Source organism: Desmodus rotundus, chromosome 2, assembly GCF_022682495.2.
Source record: "Desmodus rotundus isolate HL8 chromosome 2, HLdesRot8A.1, whole genome shotgun sequence".
Classification (NCBI taxonomy): Eukaryota; Metazoa; Chordata; class Mammalia; order Chiroptera; family Phyllostomidae; genus Desmodus; species Desmodus rotundus.
In genome coordinates this window covers 3348859-3368959 of record NC_071388.1, presented here as the reverse complement: position 1 = coordinate 3368959, position 20101 = coordinate 3348859, and the positions used below count along the sequence as shown (strand labels likewise).

The window sequence follows — 20101 nt, the reverse complement described above, 5'->3', positions numbered from 1 at the left end:
GTGGGGGGGGCGGGGGTTAAGAAGGGTAAGCTTTTTAGTATAATAGGCACCATCGCTTCCTGTTCATTTAAAGGGATAAGGCAGGCAGGTGAAAAAAAAGCTGTAAAGACCAGCTACTCTTTGTTTTTTTTTAAATCTGATTAAATAATTCTCCCCTTTAAGGGGAGATCAATTTAACATAAGCTTTTTTATGGTTCCAGGCCTTAGTGGTATCTTGACCTACTTACAAGGAGTAATGTTTACTCTTTTTTAAAGTACTGTCAGAGTTCTTTGTTTTTTAAGCCTGATAGACCTGCCAAACTTCGATTATGATTTCTAAAACAAGACAAAATGTACAGTTAGCTGTGTCTCTAGAATTGCCCGCTGTTCCTCTGTTTTCTAAACGCAAGAGGTTTTGAGGGGTGTGGAAGTGGAGATGAGGTGAACCAGCCCCGGACTCCCCCCCTGCCCTTCCTCCATTTCTGTGGATCTGCTTTGGAGCCCATTTCAATTTGAAATCATTCTGAGCCCTTTACAGAAGGAGACTCAGCTCTCAGTGAGTACTGAGTCCCCTTGGGAGAGGGGACCTGACATCACTGGGCCCTGGGGTCACTTTCAGGTAGATGGGAGGGAACAGGCCAGTCATCCGCCCAAGGCTCAGTTAAGCCTCAGGGCCTCTGACCCACTAAGGGTTCTGTGGCTTCCTTTGGCGTAAATCAGGTGGCTTGTGATGGGCCCTCCTGTGGCAGGGAACCCCTGCCCAAAACACTAAGTGCCGAATAAAGACTCTTCAGGAGTTAAGAGAGATGTAGTTTCTCAAGCCACCACAGGAAAGTATTTATTTTCTTCTGAAAGAATGAGGAAAAAATCACATAAGTTGCTTGTACGAGTCATTAGGGAGTTGTTGTTGTTTTAGCAGAAATCTTAATAACCGGAGAGGTTTCCTTTCAAAAATGACTTATGACTATGTGCCCTTTTTTAAAAATCTCCTTTGTTTTACCGAGTGATGGTTTTGTAGGCTACTAAAAGATGGAGGTGGAGAGCTCTTGAAAAAGTTCGTGGGTCTTGAGAACATTTGGGGGACAGGAGAGGACAGCAGAGAAATCAGAGCACTTGGTAACTGTCATAACCTCGGTCCCCACCAAGAGCGGCCTCTTCCTGAAGGGGACCTGCTCCTCTCCGAACCGAGAGGACCGACCCACGGACTTCTCGGGAGGCTCTATGCACGAGAGGGCAGGGATACAAGCAGGCTGGGCTTCAAAGGGGCTGCATCCCCGCCGTTCCACTGGGCCCTGGCTCCAAAGCCACTCAGCCACCACGCAAGCCGTTTCCACAGAAACAGCTACTTTAAAATTTGGGTTTTTAAATAAGCCTCAGACAAGCTCTTTAAGAAGTTAACCAGTTGAGAATTATTATGTTCCCAGTAATAGGAGGAAAAATGGGAAACAGTGATAAAGTCTGGTGACATTGATGACAAGAGCACTTAAGTCATTCTTTCAGAGTCTTTGGGAATTCTATGTGTAAATCCTCTGCTTTAATCTTTGAAACTAAAGGGAGATTAAAATTATTTTTAATTTTCCTTAAAATAGATTAAAATCATTCTAATTGCTTATCCTGGACCCCCAAATGTGCCCCCTCCTCCCATGGAACACTTTTACTTTTTAGGGTAGGAGAGATGTGTATTGGACGATTGAGGAAATCTTAAATTTGCTACATGTTACCCATTATTTATAGAAGCAGCCTAAAAAGCTGTTTGGGTGACTTAGTATAGGTTTCATAATATGGTGTTCTTCTGGTCTGTTTATGCGCTGGTGCACCGAATCCAAAGGCACCAAATAAACAGGCCTTCAGCAAGTTCGGAGGCCCTGGATGCTGACAGCAATATTTTTTTCACAAGAAAGAAACAAGTCATGTTTCTGTCGGCAAGCCCGCAGTCCTGCGCTTTGCTTGAAACGTCATCTCGGCTGAGTTCTAAGTTCCACTTCACAGCTTTCTTTGAAACACTGGAAAATTAAGGGATTTGAAATAAATGAATTGTAACTGTAATTTCAGCCCAATTAGAGTTGGTTTAAATGTCAGTGTGAACTGTGAACAGGCTGGCCAAGGGCAGTGTGGGTAGGTCCTGCACAGGAGGGTTGGTCTTGTGCCCAACTTCCTGCTACTTTAGAAACAGAGAAGTCAAATAACATGTGAGATACCCTTTGGCCCACAAGTCCCATCTTGCCTGCTGGGTCTGTTCTAGAATGAAAATGTTTGTGTTTCCTCACCTTTTGTTTGTGGTTTTTCATTCCAGTTGCTTTTTTTCCTTTCTGGTTAAAGTTAGATTTTTAAATTCTCTTTGTATCGCTTGTCAATGATAAAAAAATCTTTCCAATTAGCAGGCGTGTTAGTTTTAAATTTAAAAAAAAAGTTTTTACCTAGTCTACATGTGCTTGTTAATCATTAGATGATACACATTATCTAAATTATTGTAATTTTCCTGGATTTAATATTCTTCTTCTTCCCCATGTGGAAAAAAAAAATCCCTCCAAGATCAATAAAAAGCTAAGTCGGTGCTCTTTGAGCACCCAAATATCTTTGATTCCTGATGCATTTTCTTTTTTTTAATAAACAGAGAGGTAGGAGTTAAACTCCTCAATTTTTAAGTCTCTAATTCCAACCTCGACCATCTTTTCCCGTTTGGCCGCCATGATCCCTGTGCCCTACGTCTGTTTCCACTTGGTGAAGCGTCTGTGAACTTGCACAATCACTGCGGAGGGTGGTTTTGGAAAGATGAGCCAGGCCCAGGCAGGGAGCGCCGTGAGACAGCGTAGTTACAGAACAAGAGTTACCTTCTTGAACCCCTTCGCATGAGCGGTTCAGTTTGAAAACCGGGTGGCTGATCCTTACTGGGGGCTGAATTACGATCGAGACTCCGGGCCAGCACAGGAAGACGAGGATGAGGAAGTAAAAATATGTGTTCAAGGGGGACGTTTCGCCACTGTGAGCTAATTTTACAGAGGGAACTGAAAATAGTGAAAAAAAAAAGTGGAAAAAATGTTAAGAGTCTGAATTTTTGAAGAGCAGAATAAAGCAAGCACATTTTGTGGGAATAGGAGAAACGGCAACAGCAACTACATAACTGATCGGCGATTTACTTCAGGGGTGTCTGTGAAACAAAAGGGAATTGTCTTTTTACTGCTCTTAATTAAATAGCAACAACACACTTGTAATGGGAACTAAACATCTAATTAGAGGGTGCTTGAGGAATAAATAGCTGTGTTCTAAAATCTCCTTTATTTAAAAACAAAAAACAAAAAAACATGTCCAAAAGTCAGATGGAAAGGATTAGAGACAAAGATAGGAGGCCAGACCTTGTTGGACAGTGCAAGTCGGGTAAATAGGTGAGGGAAGTGCCTGGCTACTGCGTGCGAGCCACGCTCTGGGCGCCTGCCCGCCCCTCGGAGCAGGCTGGTTCTCTTGTTGCCATACTGCGTGGAAGCCCAGAGCAGCAGCAGCATGCTGAAGCAGAACGGCAGGTGGTCGGTCATCTGGCAGGCCCTGAAGATGGGATGTGGAGAAGCATGGCTTTACTTTCGTGCAAGTGAGCCTGTGGCAGCCTTATTTACAGACGGAACACAGGGGCTGAAAATAGGGGGATTAGGCAGCAAGTACAAGGGAAAAACTGGGAGGTGGAAAACGGGAGAAGAGGTAATCGCTGTAGAGTGCTTTGCTATCCTAACTCAAAAACAAAACCAAAATCTGTGTACGTTATATCACTGAAATGAATAGCACAGATTTCACGACGGATGAGAAGGTACCGTGAGAAATAATCAGAAATGACAAGAACAAGTAAAACTGGGGGCATTTTGATTCGAAATTCTGTGATCACTTGAAAAAATAGAAACAATGGAAATGTAACTCATGATAAATCTCTAGACCAAGAAAATTGTTTCTCAAAGGGTCCAATGATGACCAAGAAATGGATACTCCTCCACAAAGCACCTTTGTGGTATCCTCTTTAGGGCATTTTACTTTGAAATGGCATGCTTTAGTATCACTTGAGCATCACAAATATGTATCTACCAGTTTTCTTCAATAGCCCTGATAGTAGATCCATTTTGGTTCAGTCACATTAAAGGAGTTCCCCTTCCAGATCTGCGGGGTTGGAGGCAACCTCAGGTGTCTGCTAGGATGTAGTAAACACATCTCTGGGACTCCCAGGCCCCCCAGCCCTCCGGCGTCATCCCCTCCCGAATTCACAGGGGCACGGGGCAGCGAGCCCTCTCTTCCTCCGAGGTCTGCCAGTTTTGTAAGGCATAAGCAGCACAGGACACATTTCTGGTTTCTTCCCTGGCGTGCCAGGGTTCACTGCTGGTAAAAACCGAGACAGTAGACATGAGGAGGAGTTCCGAAGGGGGACTGCAAAGGGACAGTGTCGCTCACTCAAGAACCGTCAGCAGTCGGTTGTAATGATCACATGTAATTTCAGCAGAAATAAGTTTAAGCCTCTAAAAGTCAAGTTGGCCCTTTCAGGCCTGTCGTGGGAGGTCTGGACCAGTGGGAAATGGGTTGTAGCTTGCAGAAACACTGTGTTTTTCACACTTGATGGGTTGAGAAGAGACGAGTGTGTAAGAAAGCATGGCGTTTCCAGGTCCTCGCTGTAGTTAGTCTGGCCCCAGCTGAGCTCTGTGGCCTTACGTGGCTTTCTTAGGTGAACATTTGATGGTTTGAAATTTTATACTGAGCTCTGCATAATGGAACTACAAGTAAATCTTCCCATTAATAGCTTTTCTGTTTTGCTTAATTTAGGATTGCAAACTAACAAGGGCCACATAATACACATTTAATTCTAGAACAATTATTCCGTGACAGCAAAGTTTGTGACATTCCTGATGTTTGCTTTTGTCCCTTGACTGGTGTGTAGGTGGTGGCTCTGGGGGACGTTCCAGATGGTACTCTGGTCACTGTGATGGCCGGCAATGATGAAAACTACTCAGCTGAACTGAGAAATGCCACCGCGGCCATGAAAAACCAAGTCGCGAGATTCAATGACCTCAGGTTTGTCGGTCGGAGTGGAAGAGGTATGTATCAGTCAAAACTGAACTTGAAACGTAAAGTGTTTATGTGGCAACCAGCCCAAATCTCAAAACCTCTGGAAGTTTCTGTGATGGGTTTCCTAGAAACACAGTCTGCTTGTTACAATTGCTACATCAAGCTTTTAAGAAATATTTACTTAAAATTGAATATTTTAATAGAATCTAGCTTTTCATGGTTGCTTCCTGATTTGCAACATGCAACACATAAATTGTGAATTTCAAGGAAGCCCCTCAGCTCCTCACTAAAGTGTGAAAATATAAAAGTTACCATCACGGCAGCTCGGCTTGCACGCCTGGGGTTCTCTCAGACGATTACCAGAAGTCTGCCTACAGGGAGCCTTTAGCCCGCGATCCCTGTACTGTCCATGCAAGTGACAGTTTCAAAGGACCACTTCCAGTCATTTTAAGGACTATATAGAATCAGATTATTAAAATGCTGTTCCACGTAAGCTTGCCGTTTGAGGGTAAACGCTGAAGAAATGGAGGTTGTGCCATTCTGGTTGGGTAAATCTGGCAGCAGTGTGACCTTCCTGCTGAATGGAATCGGGTGCCTTCCTATTACTTGGGGGGAGGGGTGGGGCCCAGTTAGCATTTCAGGCACTAACAACATTAAGGGCCAGATTATCCAGGGGTCCTGTCTGCATTAGGGCAGGTCTGTTACTGTGCAGTGTTATTATTGTATTTTGCTGTGTGTAATGCATACTTTTTGCCCAAATTTTTGAGGGAAAAATAAGGATGTGCGTTATACACGGGTAGTACATGAAATGCCTAGCATCTGTTCTTGTGTTTTGTAATTATTGGTTACATAAAATTTCTTGTACCATAATATGTTCATAAATACATGCTAAAATTCCCTTATAATACAAAAAAAGCCCCAAGTATCTAAATATAAATAAATAAAAAGTTGAATTAAAAAATTAAAATGAAAGATTTTTTTTTCCTGAAAGTTTGGGACAAAACATGGGTGCGCACTATACATAGCAAAATACGGTACTTTCTGCCCGTTATCAAATACTTAGAGCAGAAAGAGGCCTGTGTTGTAGGAACCTGCACTGTACTGTATGAATAGCAGCAAGTGCTAGAAGTTTAATTGAAAGAGGTAGGGTAGTTTGTTTGGAAAATTTCATGTGTATGATAGAAAAAATGGAAAATAAAAGTTCTTTTGAGTATAGTAAAAAAGGCATGGTAAATACCCAAACAATAGTACATGACTCTTGTATTGAAAAAAATAAAACTACAACCAGTGGACATTCAAACGAGAGAGTCATCGTTCCTCTTTATAAAGGCATTCAAAATGGTAGAGCATCCGTGTTCGTGGGGAATTTCATTAGTCGGAGAGGGGACAAGGGGAAAGGCATGCTGATTTTTTGGGCTGTTGTTTTTGCTATCCTAGCTGTCTGGAGCATTCTCAAAATAGAATCATAGGGAATGGGCGGGGGAAACTTAGAAAACATAAAATGATTGAAAATATATGTTCCTATTACTAGCTACCTTAATAATAGGGCAATGCAAAGAAAATTACATCCACTTATTGAAAGCGTGAGGGATGCTATAAGGTACGAAAGCGTAAGTCATTAAATGGATTCACTTGTTATGTTGAAAGCCCACACCTTTCAGTAAATGGCATTCACATTATGATTCAGGGATGGGTGTTTAGAAAACATCATCAATGAAGGCTTCGGATGAGTAGCTGGCAGAGTGAGAAGCCAATAAAAAACCAAGGCCCCACCCCCTGGTCCATACCTACCAGCCTGGCTAGCAATCTTAATTCAGTTCTTGTGCATTTCCACTCTCAGGCACTACGAGCCACTGGGTGGTCTTTCCGGAGAAAGCGATATTATCATCGCATGCCTCCGTGTGGGTCTGCGTGTCAGGTTTAGGTTGCAAGAGTTTTGGAAATTAGGAAGTGGCCAATGCCAGTGACATTTTTCCATAAGAAGTTCAGTTGTGGCTTTCTGGCAACGCACAGTAAGTCGGTGATAATAAAGAATGAGGTTTGGAAAGCAGTGTGCTTCCTTTTCTGGCATTGGGGGCTGGTCTCCAGCCTCATTGGCCATTTCTGTTTTGAGTGGGTGACTAATAGGCGCTCGTGTTTACTTGGGTAACAGTGAACTGTTTCCCCAAGGTGTGGATTGTTTGCATTGGGCTGCCTGATTCATGCCAGTATGCCCTTGAGTTTGCATAAAACCCAAAGAGTGAAATAGCTACAACAAGGCCGGGCTGTCTTCTGATAACCTCGAATGAGAAAATAAATCGAAACGTCATAAATGGACAGTATCTGTTTTGGAGAGTCTCTGCCTCCCACGAGCGATGACAGGGCTTCCAGGCTGCAGGAACCCCGACTGAACGCCTGACCCAGTTAGGGGTGCTGTGTGTTGTGTTGGTCTTGAGTGATTTTTTTACTTTTTATTTTTTTGGTCAGTACAACAAGACAAAGTGAGCTGTCGAAAGGCCCTGTTTGTCTCATATTTTCTCCCCATAATCGTAAAATGCAGCTTGATTTTACTCTTTCAAGGGCAAGTGTCCACATCAAAAAGGCTGCCAGATTTCTGTGCGTGTGATTTCCTTCCCACTGTGAAGACTACCGATGATTCTCACTAATTTTGACAATAGCCCCCATCTTCCACATGGAATCTCTTCCTTTAAAAGCTTCATTGTGGGTTTTTTTTTTAAGTGATCTTAAGGGGATTTTCTATCTTGATTTCTGATGTTCAGTATGTGCCTGTAAGCACCTATTGGCATCAACACAGCACGCAGCGGCCGAGAGGCCCTGGCTGTTGGCTCCTCCACTCGGTGCCGTGCTGTTTCAGGCTCTGTCCCGAGGCCCAGCCCCGCGGATTCTCCAAGGGGCAGAGAGCTCCATTCCCAACGCAGGGGAGAAAAAGGAACTCCCTTTTCTTTTACCAGCTGCTAGCCCGTGGGGATTGTCAAGCTCAGAGAAATTGCCAGAGGTTGAATATGGAAGGGTTCTTTTTTTCTGTTCTGCAAAACTGATTTTGTCTGAGACTGGCTGATGTCCAGATCCCGGCTCCTAACCTCAAGTTCAGCCTGCAACTGGGAAAACCTGCCCGTCCGGCTTTGGCGGCCTTGCTGACAACACTGTCCCCTAAAACACACTGGTGAGGGCTCCTGCAGCCTGAACCTCCTCCCTGTCCCTCCCTTCCCTCCTTTCTCTCCTGTCAGTTTTCAGTCTTGTTCAGGGTATGTCTGACCCTTGGCATTTTCTTGGTTGGTTTGGTGTTGCCATATGAAGTGACCACCCCTTTGCCAAGGAAGAAGAGAGAGCAGCTGCCAGGTGATGAGAGGCTGTGCTTAGCACACATGTTGCCATTCAGAACCACACACGCTTAACCACGTGTCCTGGGACTCGCCCTCCCTCCAGAAAATGGAGGTTCACGACGAAAAGGAATTCTCTTTGGCAAAGTTAATTAGCAGTTTACATCAGCACTTACGGCAGGTGCTACGGATATTTTCAGTTATGAAAAAGTGTACCCTGGCTGTAGCTGAGAGATGTCTAAGAAATTTTAGCAATGAAACTTATGAACGCTTCCGGCCCCGTCCAAGTCCTTAATTAGTCGGAGAGGAATTGATCAATCAGGGAACGCAGCTTTGGTTAATTCATTTTAGAACCAAAGAGGAAATCCACCAGACTATATCATCAACCACACTGTGAATGAGGGCAGAGAATCCACTCCCAATCCTTCCTACTTCTCTGAGAATATGACTTTTAATCTTCTGGGAACATCACAGATAAATTTGAAAATCCTTTGGAAGCCTTCTCCCTAGGTGAAAAAAATGTGTGTGTGCACTTATACAGTGTCACATACAAGTGCAGTTTCAGGGCCCATGAGGCTTACTTTTGGACCTTCCGGGGATCCATAGGCCCCCCAAAGCAGGCATCAGTGAATCTGGAACTTCACCTTGACCGTGGAGGGCTAGCCTTGTTCCGCACTGCATGTTGTAGATAGCTGGAAAAGGTTCAGGTAAACGGACCAGGGAGGTAGACAGTCTCCTTGTACCCTGTGCTGTCTCGGTTACACCTGTTCTGACTGTGGCCAGGACCAGTTTGTAGATTTGGGGGAGTAGGTCCCAGTCAAGCGGCTGGTTCAGACCTTTTTAAGGCTTTGAAAGGCTGTGAGGTGTGCATGCAAGCAGCACATTTATCACTGAGCGGGCAGCCCCTTCTCTGTGACGCCCTGGGCCCCTGGTGCAGGTTGCCACGGGAGACCCCATGGGCTCTGTCTACAGCCCGGGGCTGCTTTTCTCGGGGGATCTGTGTTTGTGTTGAGAGCCCTGGGAACTCTCAGCTTGCCCACTTTAAAAGAGTGCCCTTCCCCAACGCTTTCATTCCTTCCCTGTGTTCGTGCCGCGGACGTCTTTCCCAGACATAATATTTACCCATCCCAATCTGGGCTGTTGCATGTTTGCGGAGCGTTCCTCACTCGAGGCATGCTCATTGTTGTTATTTTGCCTTGTTCGGGGAGCTGTATGGGGAGGCTGCCTTTCAGATGAGTGAGGGGCGGTGGCTAAGATGAAGAAAAGTACGTTTAGAAAAGGTCTTCCAAACGAACAGAGACGTGTCTTTGTGGAGTGGTTATTACTGAGAAAGGCCCGATGACTCACAGTGTTATCCCAGGATCCAAGTCGTCTCTGTGCCGCACAGACGCACATAGGGCGGGAAGGAGCAAGTGCTCGGGCAGCCCCAGACCAGGGCATTGGCGGCACTGAAGAGGGTAGGCTGGCCATGAGGTCTCTTGCAGAGAAGACAAGGAACAGGCATGAGTTGTAGTAAAATGAACTCTCCTACACCCCCCCCCCCTTTTTGGTTGCGGTTGATACATACTTTTCTTTTTTAAGATTTTATTTATTTTTTAGACAGAGGGGAAGTGATGGAGAAAGAGAGGGAGAGAAACATCAGTGTGTGGTTGCCTCTTGCACACCCCCTACTGGGGACCTGGCCCACAACACAGGCATGTGCCCTGACTGGGAATCGAACCAGTGACCCTTTGGTTGGCAGGCCAGTGCTCAATCCACTGAGCCACACCAGTCGGGGTTACACTTTAAAATAATATGTATATGCCCGGCTGGGTGGCTCAGTTGGATGAAGCATCATCCGGTACACCAAAAGGTTGTGGGTTCAATCTCTGGTCAGGCTGCATACAAGGGGCAACTGATCAATGTTTCTCTCTCACATCGAGGTTCTCCTCCCTCTCTCTCTCTCTCTCTCTCCCCCACCTAAAATAAATAAAAGACATATCCTCGGGTAAGGATAAAAAAATAAAATAAACCATATATACTGCAATCTGGGTTTAGACTTCAGAGTGGGCAAATACAGATGGAAAAAGACCCAGCCCCTGCTACACCAAGCCTCAGGCAGCCTTACCAAATAACTGTGTTTTAGATGGCAGGTCGAAAGCCGGTGCCCACAATCTGACAGAGAATTCATCTGTGGAGATCAGGTTTTTCCTTCTGCTTTATATTTCCCGATAAAAGGGTAACAACACTTCCAAAGCAAGGTGCTCCCCACCCCCATGAGCAGTCCCTGTCCCCTTAATGCCCCGGCAGGGACCTAGGAGAAAAGTGGACTTGAGAACCGCTTGGGCCTGGAACGCAGTTTCACACTTGATCCCTTCATGGTTTTCTTGCTGATTTTATGAAGTGTCAGGCATCACAGGGCATGCTAGACAGCTTTTTAAAACTGAGGTTATTTGTATGAACAATGCTTTAGAGTTTGATGGACAGAAGCTAGACCTCTCCCCACCCACCCGCCACCCCTTCCTTGCCAGCCTGCGTGCATTTGCTGGGGACAGAGACCATCCGTCAGAAAGTGCCTGCGAGAGAAATAATGGTTGAGTGATTTTAGAGCTTCCTGTTTCAGCCGCGAGCATCAGAGACATAAACAGAGATCCGGCCAAGGGCCGCAGGGCTGGCTGCTCTGGTTCTAATAAATCAGTGTTGTATTTTCTTTCTGCGCTGGTTGGCCAGGGGCTGGCGAGGGTGGAGACGCTGGCTCATCGGAGACGCATTCTGCGTTTCTTGTTTTTGTATTTTTAAAGAAAAATGACTTGTTGAAAAGAGAGATGGTGTCTTGTCTCACGGCTGCTTTCTTTCCGGCTGATGACTGTAAAGCAAGTTCAGTTCAGTGAGGGGGTGTTTGTGCACGCCAGTGGGCTGCCGACCCCGAGGGGCGATGTGTGTTTGAAGGGCGTGTCGGACTTGCAGCCAGCGGGGTGCGTGTGCGCCTGCTTCCTCTGGGATGACTTCTTGGGTCAAATTGTCTTTGAGGGCCAAACCCATGCTAAGAGCAGCTTCTCATGTGAAGCCCAGATAAAGCAATTAACAGACACTGGCGAGCAGTGTGGGTTTAATGAGCTGCCTGTGAATACTTTCGAACATGCCAGTTCCATCAGCTCGCGCGGCGTGGGGGAGAACAGGACTGCCAAGGGCTTCTGCGTCTATGCAGACACGTGAACGGAGGTGGGGTGGCCCTGCCCTCCCTCATGGGCTCGGAGGCGAGCCCTGCACTCATCGGAGAAGCGCCTCAGTGTGCGCCCAGACCCCAGTGATCGTGGGTTCCCGCAGCACGGAGGGGGGATCCCACCAGCACGTGGTCGTCTCTCTGAGCCCCTCGTCTGTCAGGCAGTGCACCCCATTTAGGAATTCCGTTTCATGTCACTGAACTTTCTCAACAAGGGTGTCAGGTAGTCCCGTAAATCATAAAATGCTCCCCTCAACCTCCTTTGGGGGGGTTTCGGGAACCTCTCTGCAGTGGGCGTCCGATGCGTGAGCTCCAACTTCCTGGTGAGGAAGTGTTCATTTAGGAGCCACTTAAGCTGCATTTTTCTCCAAGAAGACGTTAGTAAATTTCCTGTTTATTTTGCAATTTAGATTAATTCCTGCTTTTACCCTGAGATTAAGACTGTCGTGAGGAATGCGGGGGGGCACAAACGAAAGAGGCCTGTTACCTCCCCGGCTGCCAGATCCCAGGAAACTCCTGCGCCTGCTTCCTGGGAGGCTGGCCCGCACCCGCACCTCATGGGTGGCGTGTGGCCCTTACCGAGTCCCCATATACAAACGGGGGCCTTTCCCAGCCCAGGCAAAGCAATGCGCATGAACAGCGGTTCTCGATCCCCTGCTCTCATAGGCATGCAGGGCAAGGGGGCGGGGCCGTGTGCGGGGGCTGTGTGCGGTGGAACGCTCCCCTTGGCTCTAGGCATTGGCTTGGGGGGTTCTACAGACTCTTTCCCTTCATTCTGTTTGAAACCATTGCATGGAGGACAGTCAGTGTCTACCTATCTGTCTGTCTGTCTGTCTATGATAATTAACAAGGGATGGTCTAAACTCACAGGGCTCTGTCTGCCTCTTTAAATAGAGTGTCAGCGGTACCCACAATGCGGGTCTTTCCAGATGTTCTACCTTCATCATCCTCTCTGAAACCTCAGGGCAGGGATGGTCAGGGTCTCGTGTATCCATCGGCTTATCATTTTTGGTTGTTCAGCTGCACTTGACACTGAATGTTCTGTTAGTTTCAGGTGCACAGCATGTACTGCTTATCAGTTTTGTGGTGGTCTCACTCAGTGATTCCCAGCTGGGGTGATTTTGACCCCCCGCCCCGGGAGACACTGGGCAATGTCTGCAGATAGGCTTGGTCGTCACAACTGGGGTGCAGGAGGTGGTCCCAGCATCTCATGGGTGGAGGAGTCCATTTGTTCACTTGTGCTCTGCGAAGAGACCCTCACTCCCCACTCTCGTGCTTCCTGGAAGCCCCCCCAACCGTAGAGCGCTCCCAGATTCCGCAGGCGTCCAACCATTGGAGACTGGTGAGAGTTAACGAGGCAGGTGGAGTTCGCGGGCCGTGGCTGAGCCCTGGACGGCAGGAACCCATGTCTCACCTGGACGTGCTTGGGGTCTCTGGGGAAAGAGCGGGAGCAGCTGCGGCAAGCATGGTACACTCAGTGGTACCTGAGCCCCAAGCACGCGGCATAGACAGGAACTATGCCCAGAGCCCTTCAAAGGTGGACTCCCTAGAATTTTCAAACCGCAGAAGATGCAGATCCTAACTCGGGAGGTACCACGTGGTCTCTCAATAACTAGGTCAGTGCCTGACACAGAGTGGGGACTCATGTCCTACCGTCCGTCATGTGAGTGACAGCCCCAGGACCCTGTACCCCAGGCCGTGGAGCCCACCGTCAGCCCCTGGCCTTTACTGGATTCTCCCCTTAGAGCAGGGTGTCCCGCCTTGGTTGCTGTCAATATCAGGGCTGACCATCCAGGTATCATTGTTCTTGGGGGGCCATCCCATGCAGCTCTGGATGGTCAGCTGGTCAGCAGCACCCCTGGGCTCTACTCAGTGGCCAGTTGTGCCCACTTTCAGCTGTGACCACCAGAAATGTCTGTAGACATTGCCAGATGTCCCCTGGGGAGTGGGAGGATCACCCTGGTTGAAAGCACTGTCCTAGAGCTGTGTGTCCCTGGGCAAGTTGCATGACCTCTCTGAGCTCGCTTCTGCCTTTGTCCAGGGGCTGGGTGGGCGGGGCAGCATGGATTGCCTTTGGTGAGACATACTTGAGGCATTCCTTTGCCTGGTAAGACCTGTCTCCGTGCGGAGTGGCACTAACTTTGCAGAGGGAACGATGGAAGTTCCGTGAGCCCACCACACACAACAGCCGGGACCCACTTTTGTGTGTGTCTGCAGGGATCAGTTTCTGGGAGGGAACATCAGCCCTTACCCTTACTCCTCAGCCCCGCAGAGCCGTCAGGTTGCGAAAGGGTTATGGGCAGCGGGCACTGAGATTTCAGATTAGCAATGGCAGAGACGAAATTAAATATGCACTGTAATTCGAAACAGTGCTTTTCATGGGAAAAGAAGTTCTCCCAACATAGCCCTTCCAACTCTTTTGTGCAAACATCAGTGGCATGCAAATATTTATGATTCATACATGCCCCTTACTTCCCGGTCCTACTCTAACAGTCAGCACTGCGTTTCCACAGTGAGGCTGAGTGACCCCTGCTCCTGTCGCTGGGCCCACAGGCTGGCTCCCAGCAGCATTGCATTCTTCCTGCTGGAGCTGCGGGCTCCACCCAGGTGCAGGGGAGCTTATGGCGGTGCCAAGGCAGCTGGCCTTGGACCGCGTGGCACCACGTCCTGGCTGCGCCGTCTTAAGGTGGTATCTCAGCATCCGGAGAAACTGCAAGTGAACAGCCTGGCACGTTTTTGTTTTCGTTGTGTTGCGTTCTGTCCAAACCCATGGGCCCAGGGCGCAGTGACTCCATCGTGTGCTGGTCAATGTTCCTCTGATTTATAATAGCAGAAGAGAAACACATGTCTGTCTGTAATGAAGCCGCAGGTCTTTGGAAGGAGAAGTGGGCGCGCCTGCGGGACTCACTGAGTTCTCTGGCCTCAGTCTGAGAATCTGTGCAGTGGGCACAACAGGGCTTTTCGTTGACACCTGGAGGGGCTGTCAGGATGACTGAAAGGAGGTAGCATGTGTGCGACAGGACTTCTGAGGAAGAGCTGCCACTCCCCTCCATGTTGTTCTCCTGTCGTGGTGAGGAGGGCTCTGGGAGGAGGGACGAGAGCAGGCAGGAGTTAGCCCATGTCCTGCTGATTCAGAAGGTTTAGAGCTTCGCGTTTTCTACCATCAGCTTCTCTGTGGCCAGGAATTTGTATTCCCTGATCCTGCCAGGAGGCTTGTGCCATGCAAGTGCCTGAGACACAGCAGGAACTTCATCGATATTCATAAACACACACGGATAATCATTCCAGATGCTCCCCAAGCACCAGTCACAAGGTGGGCCTCGTGGTCCCTGTGCCCATGGCTGAGTCCCTCATAGGCTTCGGACCCTTTCCCATCAGGAAGCGAGTGTCCGTTGCTATTTTATTACAGCTGTGGCCTATCCCCAGAGGTTGTTTCATGAGGGCATTTCATTCATTCGTTCATTCATTCATGGTTCATTCATTCATTCGTTCATTCATTCATGGTTCATTCATTCATCATCAGATAGGCACAGTGCACCTACTGTGTGCCAGGCACTGGGCTGGCCTCGGAGCTCCAAAGCCTCGCCCAGAGAAACCACAGCCTCGAGGGCTGGAAAGGGGCTTATAGTGGAACAGGCCATCGCTGCTCCAAGTAGCCAGCCCATGCTGAGGGGACAGGCGTGGCCTCGTAAAGAGGTTGGGGGTCTTCCTGGACAAGTTGTCACCTCAGTTGAGACACTGGAGTATGATGGGGCGGGGGGGCAGGGCCCTGCCCAGGTGGAGGCATCGAGATGAGTGTCCAAGCAGAGAAGGTGGAGTGGAAGCGCAGCCCGCCTGCAGGAGAGGGCTAGCGAGGGCCTTGCCGCGGCCTGCGGAATTTGCTGTAGTCCGAGGGGCAGGGAGAACTGCCCACGGGTTGCAGCAGGGAGTTGACCAGATGAAAATGGTAGAAAGATACCTGGATGGCAGACTGAAAAACAGAAAACATGCCTGGAGGGGGGCGTGGGGGCCCAGAGACCAGTCCGGGGACAGAAAGTACCCCCTGCTGCTGTCCGTCAGCCACAGGCAGCGCGTCTGTAGCTTGCCAACACCCACTTGGTAAATGGCACTACACCGGGAGGTCAGCCCCCACCAGGCCTCACCAACCACGCCCAACCCGGCCCTGAGCTTCCCTCTCCTTCCTGCTCAGCCCCCTTTGCCCACCGGCCCTCACTGCTTCCTGCCGCCACTGCACAGGCATTAAAAGCTGGTCAGTGGGACCTGAGGACCCCCAGCTGCCTTTCCTTCAGTGTGTCCATCCTTCGGGCCTCTCTGCCACAGGCTGATGGTGTGGGCTCCATGTTTGTGGGGTGCTGGGCTACCCTACAGGCGCAAGCAGAGTCACGGCTGGGCCTAGGCCAACCCTGGGGGGGAAGACTTTGGTTACCTGCCCCATGTCGCCTTAGCCCGGTGAGTAGAGACTGGAGAATTTGGGTGCACCAACCAGGAAGTAGAGGGCCAGTGGGCGTGGCCTTGGCTCACAGAGCACTGTGAGTTCAGGCTCTTGCGGGTGTTGGCGCTTAAAGGATTAAAACTTGGTTCCTCAACCGAGTTACTCAGACCAGTGATGCCAACAGAAAAAGGAAGGCTGGAAAGGAACCGTGAACTCGGGAAGAGGGAAGTGCAGAATCGCACGACGTGACGTGCCCTGGTTCTCGGCTCATACAGACTCCTCGTGAAAAGAAAGGCCTGCCCACCTCTCCGCTTTGTGGGGCTGAGCTCACACCTATGTCCCTAGGACGGGAAGCTGCGCGTCCAGTGTGAGAGCAGACATCATAAAGAACCAGGCGTCGACGGGAAGTGCACGGAGAGATTCACAGATCCATCCATCACACGTTCTTTTACTGCCCCGGATCAGAAGATGCAGAGAGGAGTGACACGCTGTCCCTGTCCTCAACCGACTCGTGTTTACAGAGCATCTCCAGAGAAAGCGCTTGGCATGTTTCTGGCTTCCTCTGAGTAAAAACAGCTCTATTTTTCAACCGACTCATCATTGCAAGCAAATGCTATTTTTTAATGGAAAACTGAGTTCTGTGTTTTAAGTACCGCCCCTTGCACCAGTAGTTCGGGCGTCTCGTCTGCACGCTGCCCAGCGGCACAGGTGGAGAAAGACGTCTGCAGACACAGCGCTTGGGTGCACGGGTGGGTCAATTTCAACGTAGAGAAACCAGGAAATTCCGTGCAACTCGAAGGATTCGTACCCTATTCAGAAATCCCCAGATAAATGATTATACAGCTCTGCTGTCAAAAATAGTGGTAAGTGTTTGGTTAAGGAAGTGGGCGGGGAGCAAAAGCATGAATTTTGGCGGTTAGGTTGTTCCAGTGGAAAAGTGAGAACTATAAATTAAGAATGTTTTGTGAAAAACGCCCCAAATTCAGATTTCTCCTGGAATCAGAGGGCACGTTAATTTTAACATTGAGTTTTCCGTGATCAAAATTAGACTTGGCACCACGCACATAAGGAAAGGGGAACTCTCCCCACACCGTTCCAGAACCTTTGGGGTTTCCAGAATTTGCAAAGAGCAACGCTTGTGCCTTCCCTGGCTTTGTTAGTTTTGAAAAACCGCTTTCCTTTTTTTCTTTGACTTTTCCTCCCTGGCTCCCTCGGGTGTTTCGATTGTGAGCACAAGTCTTTTTTGAGCACTAGTGCAAAGGTGCACGTGTGAGTGAACAGCACTGAGTCTGAGGGCCGTAAGCTGTCCGACCTCTGGGGCAGACGACCTCTATGAGTGCGGCCTCCCCTTGCGGGACCAGGACAACTTTCACATCCCACAGAAACTGCCCAGAAAGGAGAAAGTGACTCAGGGATCCAAACCACACCCAGGAGAGGGACAGAAACAGGGCCCAGGGGCTCAGCAGCCAGCGCAGGTGGACTGGCCAGCCAGGAAGCCAACCTGGGGGTGCCGATGCGAAGAGGCCTGGAGTGAGAGGGTGGCCCCTCAGACACAGAGGCAAAGAGGACGTTGCCGTGTGGGGGTGGGACTTCTAAATATGTTATTCACTCCTGGGCAAGAAATGATAGAGAGTCGCCTTTTTACCTTCTGTTCCTCTTGCCACTCTCGGCCCTTTTGGGAACAGTGCGCTTTTGCAACAGTCCTGAGGTTTAGCCACAGACATGGTGGGGAAGTGGCATGTTTAGGGCCGTGGCTTTATGAGACCACAGCGGCTACAGAAGGTCAGCAGCCCCAGGGCCCATAAACGTGGAGACTAATAAAGCTCCAGCCCGGGCCTCGTGGTGGCCACGCCGTAGGGAGTGTGTCCGGGCAGCAGGTGTCCGCCACCCTTGCTGTGACCGCCTTCCCAACTCACGAAAGCAGTTTGTATTTTGCTGTGGCATTTGCACAAACAAACGGGCACTGAGGGGGTGGCACAGGTTCCAGTGGGAGCGTTTGGCCTGGCTGGTTCAAAAAGCCCATCAGCCAGTCACACTCATGCCTTTCAAAGGTCGCCAGCTGGCAGGGCAAGAGTGAACTTGAACTTCAGGTTCAGTAGAAGGCACAGTTTTCCTGACAGGTCTTTCCTCAGGCCCCTTTCCGCTGCCATCCAGAACCCTGGCACAGCCCCCGCCTCCCAATACCAGCCCCTCCTCGCAGGCTGCGCCCGACTCTGGGCTTGTGGGACTGGGTTTGTCACATCTTCGGTGGCCATTAAATTGGTATTTGCTGGTTCCTGGTTCCATTTAACTTGTCCGCCAACACTGAGAGACAGAGGGATGCCGTGACTCCCGCTGCACAGGTGGCACAGCTGAGGCTCCAGAGAGGTTAAGTTGCTTGCCCGAGGCCACCCAGCGCAAGGGCCGGCGTGGCCCAGGGTCACACTGCCCCCTGGGCACCCGGGCATTCCCCTTCCATGGGATTATATGACCATTCCTCCCTTCTGCTGCTTCTGGCCGTACGTCCTGATATGCTCTCCCTGCCGTGCCGCTTCTTCCCACCTTTGATTCAGCCCCCGTGTTCCCTATAGTGTTCTTCCCGGAGCCCAACCTCCAGCCAGAACCGAGGGTGAGAAGGGAGGTCTCAGTGGCCCCCCTTCCTTAGCCTTCTCCTCTGTGACTCCCCATGCAGGGCACCCGTGACCCTGTGGCGTGGCCCCTCGGGAGCCGAGCCTTTCAGCAGCACGCTCTGGTCACCTGTGCACGGGCCTGGCCTCTGTTTGTCTCCTGGGGCCAAAGTCAGGGCCACGGGAGCCCTGAAGCTCCCCCCCCCCAGCAAAGGACTGGGTTTTCTCTCCGGCTGCCCCATCCTCCATCCCTGCCTTTGGTCCGGCAGAGCCGACTGAGGGGTTGTTATGTCGAAGATCTTCTCCCCTGTCCTCTTCCCTGACTTAAGTTTGGCTATAGCTTCCTGAGAAAAACACTCGAGAGCCTTTTAGACCCCACACCCACGCACTTCAAATACCAGGCCCATCGGTCATTTCAATGAGAGAATTTGGCTAATGACACAGGTGCTCCAGGGCACAGCTACCAGAGCTGCAGGTGCTGGCAGAGAAGGGCCAGGTCCCAGCAGGGATGGGCCGGGGTATGGCGGGGGGCGGAGCGTGGGGCCCGGGCCTGAAGCTCTCCACGTCAGATGCTGCGCCCATGGGCTGACTGTCCACCATGGTCAAGTTCGGAAGAAGACAAAGAAGTGGAAGGCAGCATTGTCCCAAGGTGGGAAAATGTCACACACACCCAGGAACCAAACATCCGCACCCGCCGCCTCTGTCCGAGAGGCAAGAGGCAGACGTCCTGGTCGGAGCCAGAAACAAGAGCCCACTGTGAGGGAAGCTGCCGGAATCGCTCCACCTACATGGGCTGTGTTACTATGGCCAGAACACCCCACCTGGTCGCTCTGGCCGGACACACATTTCTTGTGACTGCACCTAAAAAGATGAGCATAAATAATAGAATTTTCATTATGAGCAGTGATTTCACATTCACCTTGGTTGAATTTTCCTCCCAATGTGGTGGGCCAGGCAGAGGTTACTGGAGGCCTGATGAAGCGCTCAGCAGCCAGCTTTGGCTCAATTAGAAACTGCTTTTGAACTATAATCCAGGCTTCCAATCAACTATCAGGCACAGCATGGGAGCCTCGGGGCGGGCAGGGCGTTTCCACTCCAGGGGGCTGTGGTAGAGTGGTAGAAGGTACCAGGAGTCCGGATGCTTGGGCTGGTGCCTCTGGGTGTGCAGGTAGAGATTTAGGGCCTTGTGGAGGTAATGTGAAGAACAGTGAGCGTAAAGTTGGGGGAGGGGGTTCCGCTGTGTATATGAGCTGTGTGACTTTGGGCAAATGACTTGACCTCTCTGAGCCTTTGGCTTTGCTGCCTGTTCATTGAGAACAGTGAAGTCTATCTTGTTTTTTTCCTGAGACTGTAGTGAGGACCAAACGAAATCATATGTGGGGAAGTGTTTGAAAGGCTATAAGTTCCACACAGACCCCAAAAGGCCAACATCACGCAGACAGCGAGCCTTTGTTGTCATTTAGGAAAGCAGGAGCTGTGGGAGGGGGACTGTCCCCAGGTAAAAACGCACTGGTGCCTGTAGAGCTGG

At 49.8% G+C, this 20101-nt stretch overlaps 1 protein-coding gene across 3 annotated transcripts in view; it reads left to right on the top strand.

The window, feature by feature from the left end:
• The window catches only part of RUNX1 (RUNX family transcription factor 1), a 210206-nt gene that overhangs the window by 126744 nt on the left and 63361 nt on the right, over nucleotides 1-20101 (top strand). For all 3 annotated transcript variants that reach the window (XM_053916882.1, XM_053916885.1, XM_053916875.1), the window contains one exon: nucleotides 4886-5042. In XM_053916882.1, coding sequence (XP_053772857.1) covers nucleotides 4886-5042 — 157 coding nt within the window. The remainder of the gene's footprint in view (nucleotides 1-4885; nucleotides 5043-20101) is intronic.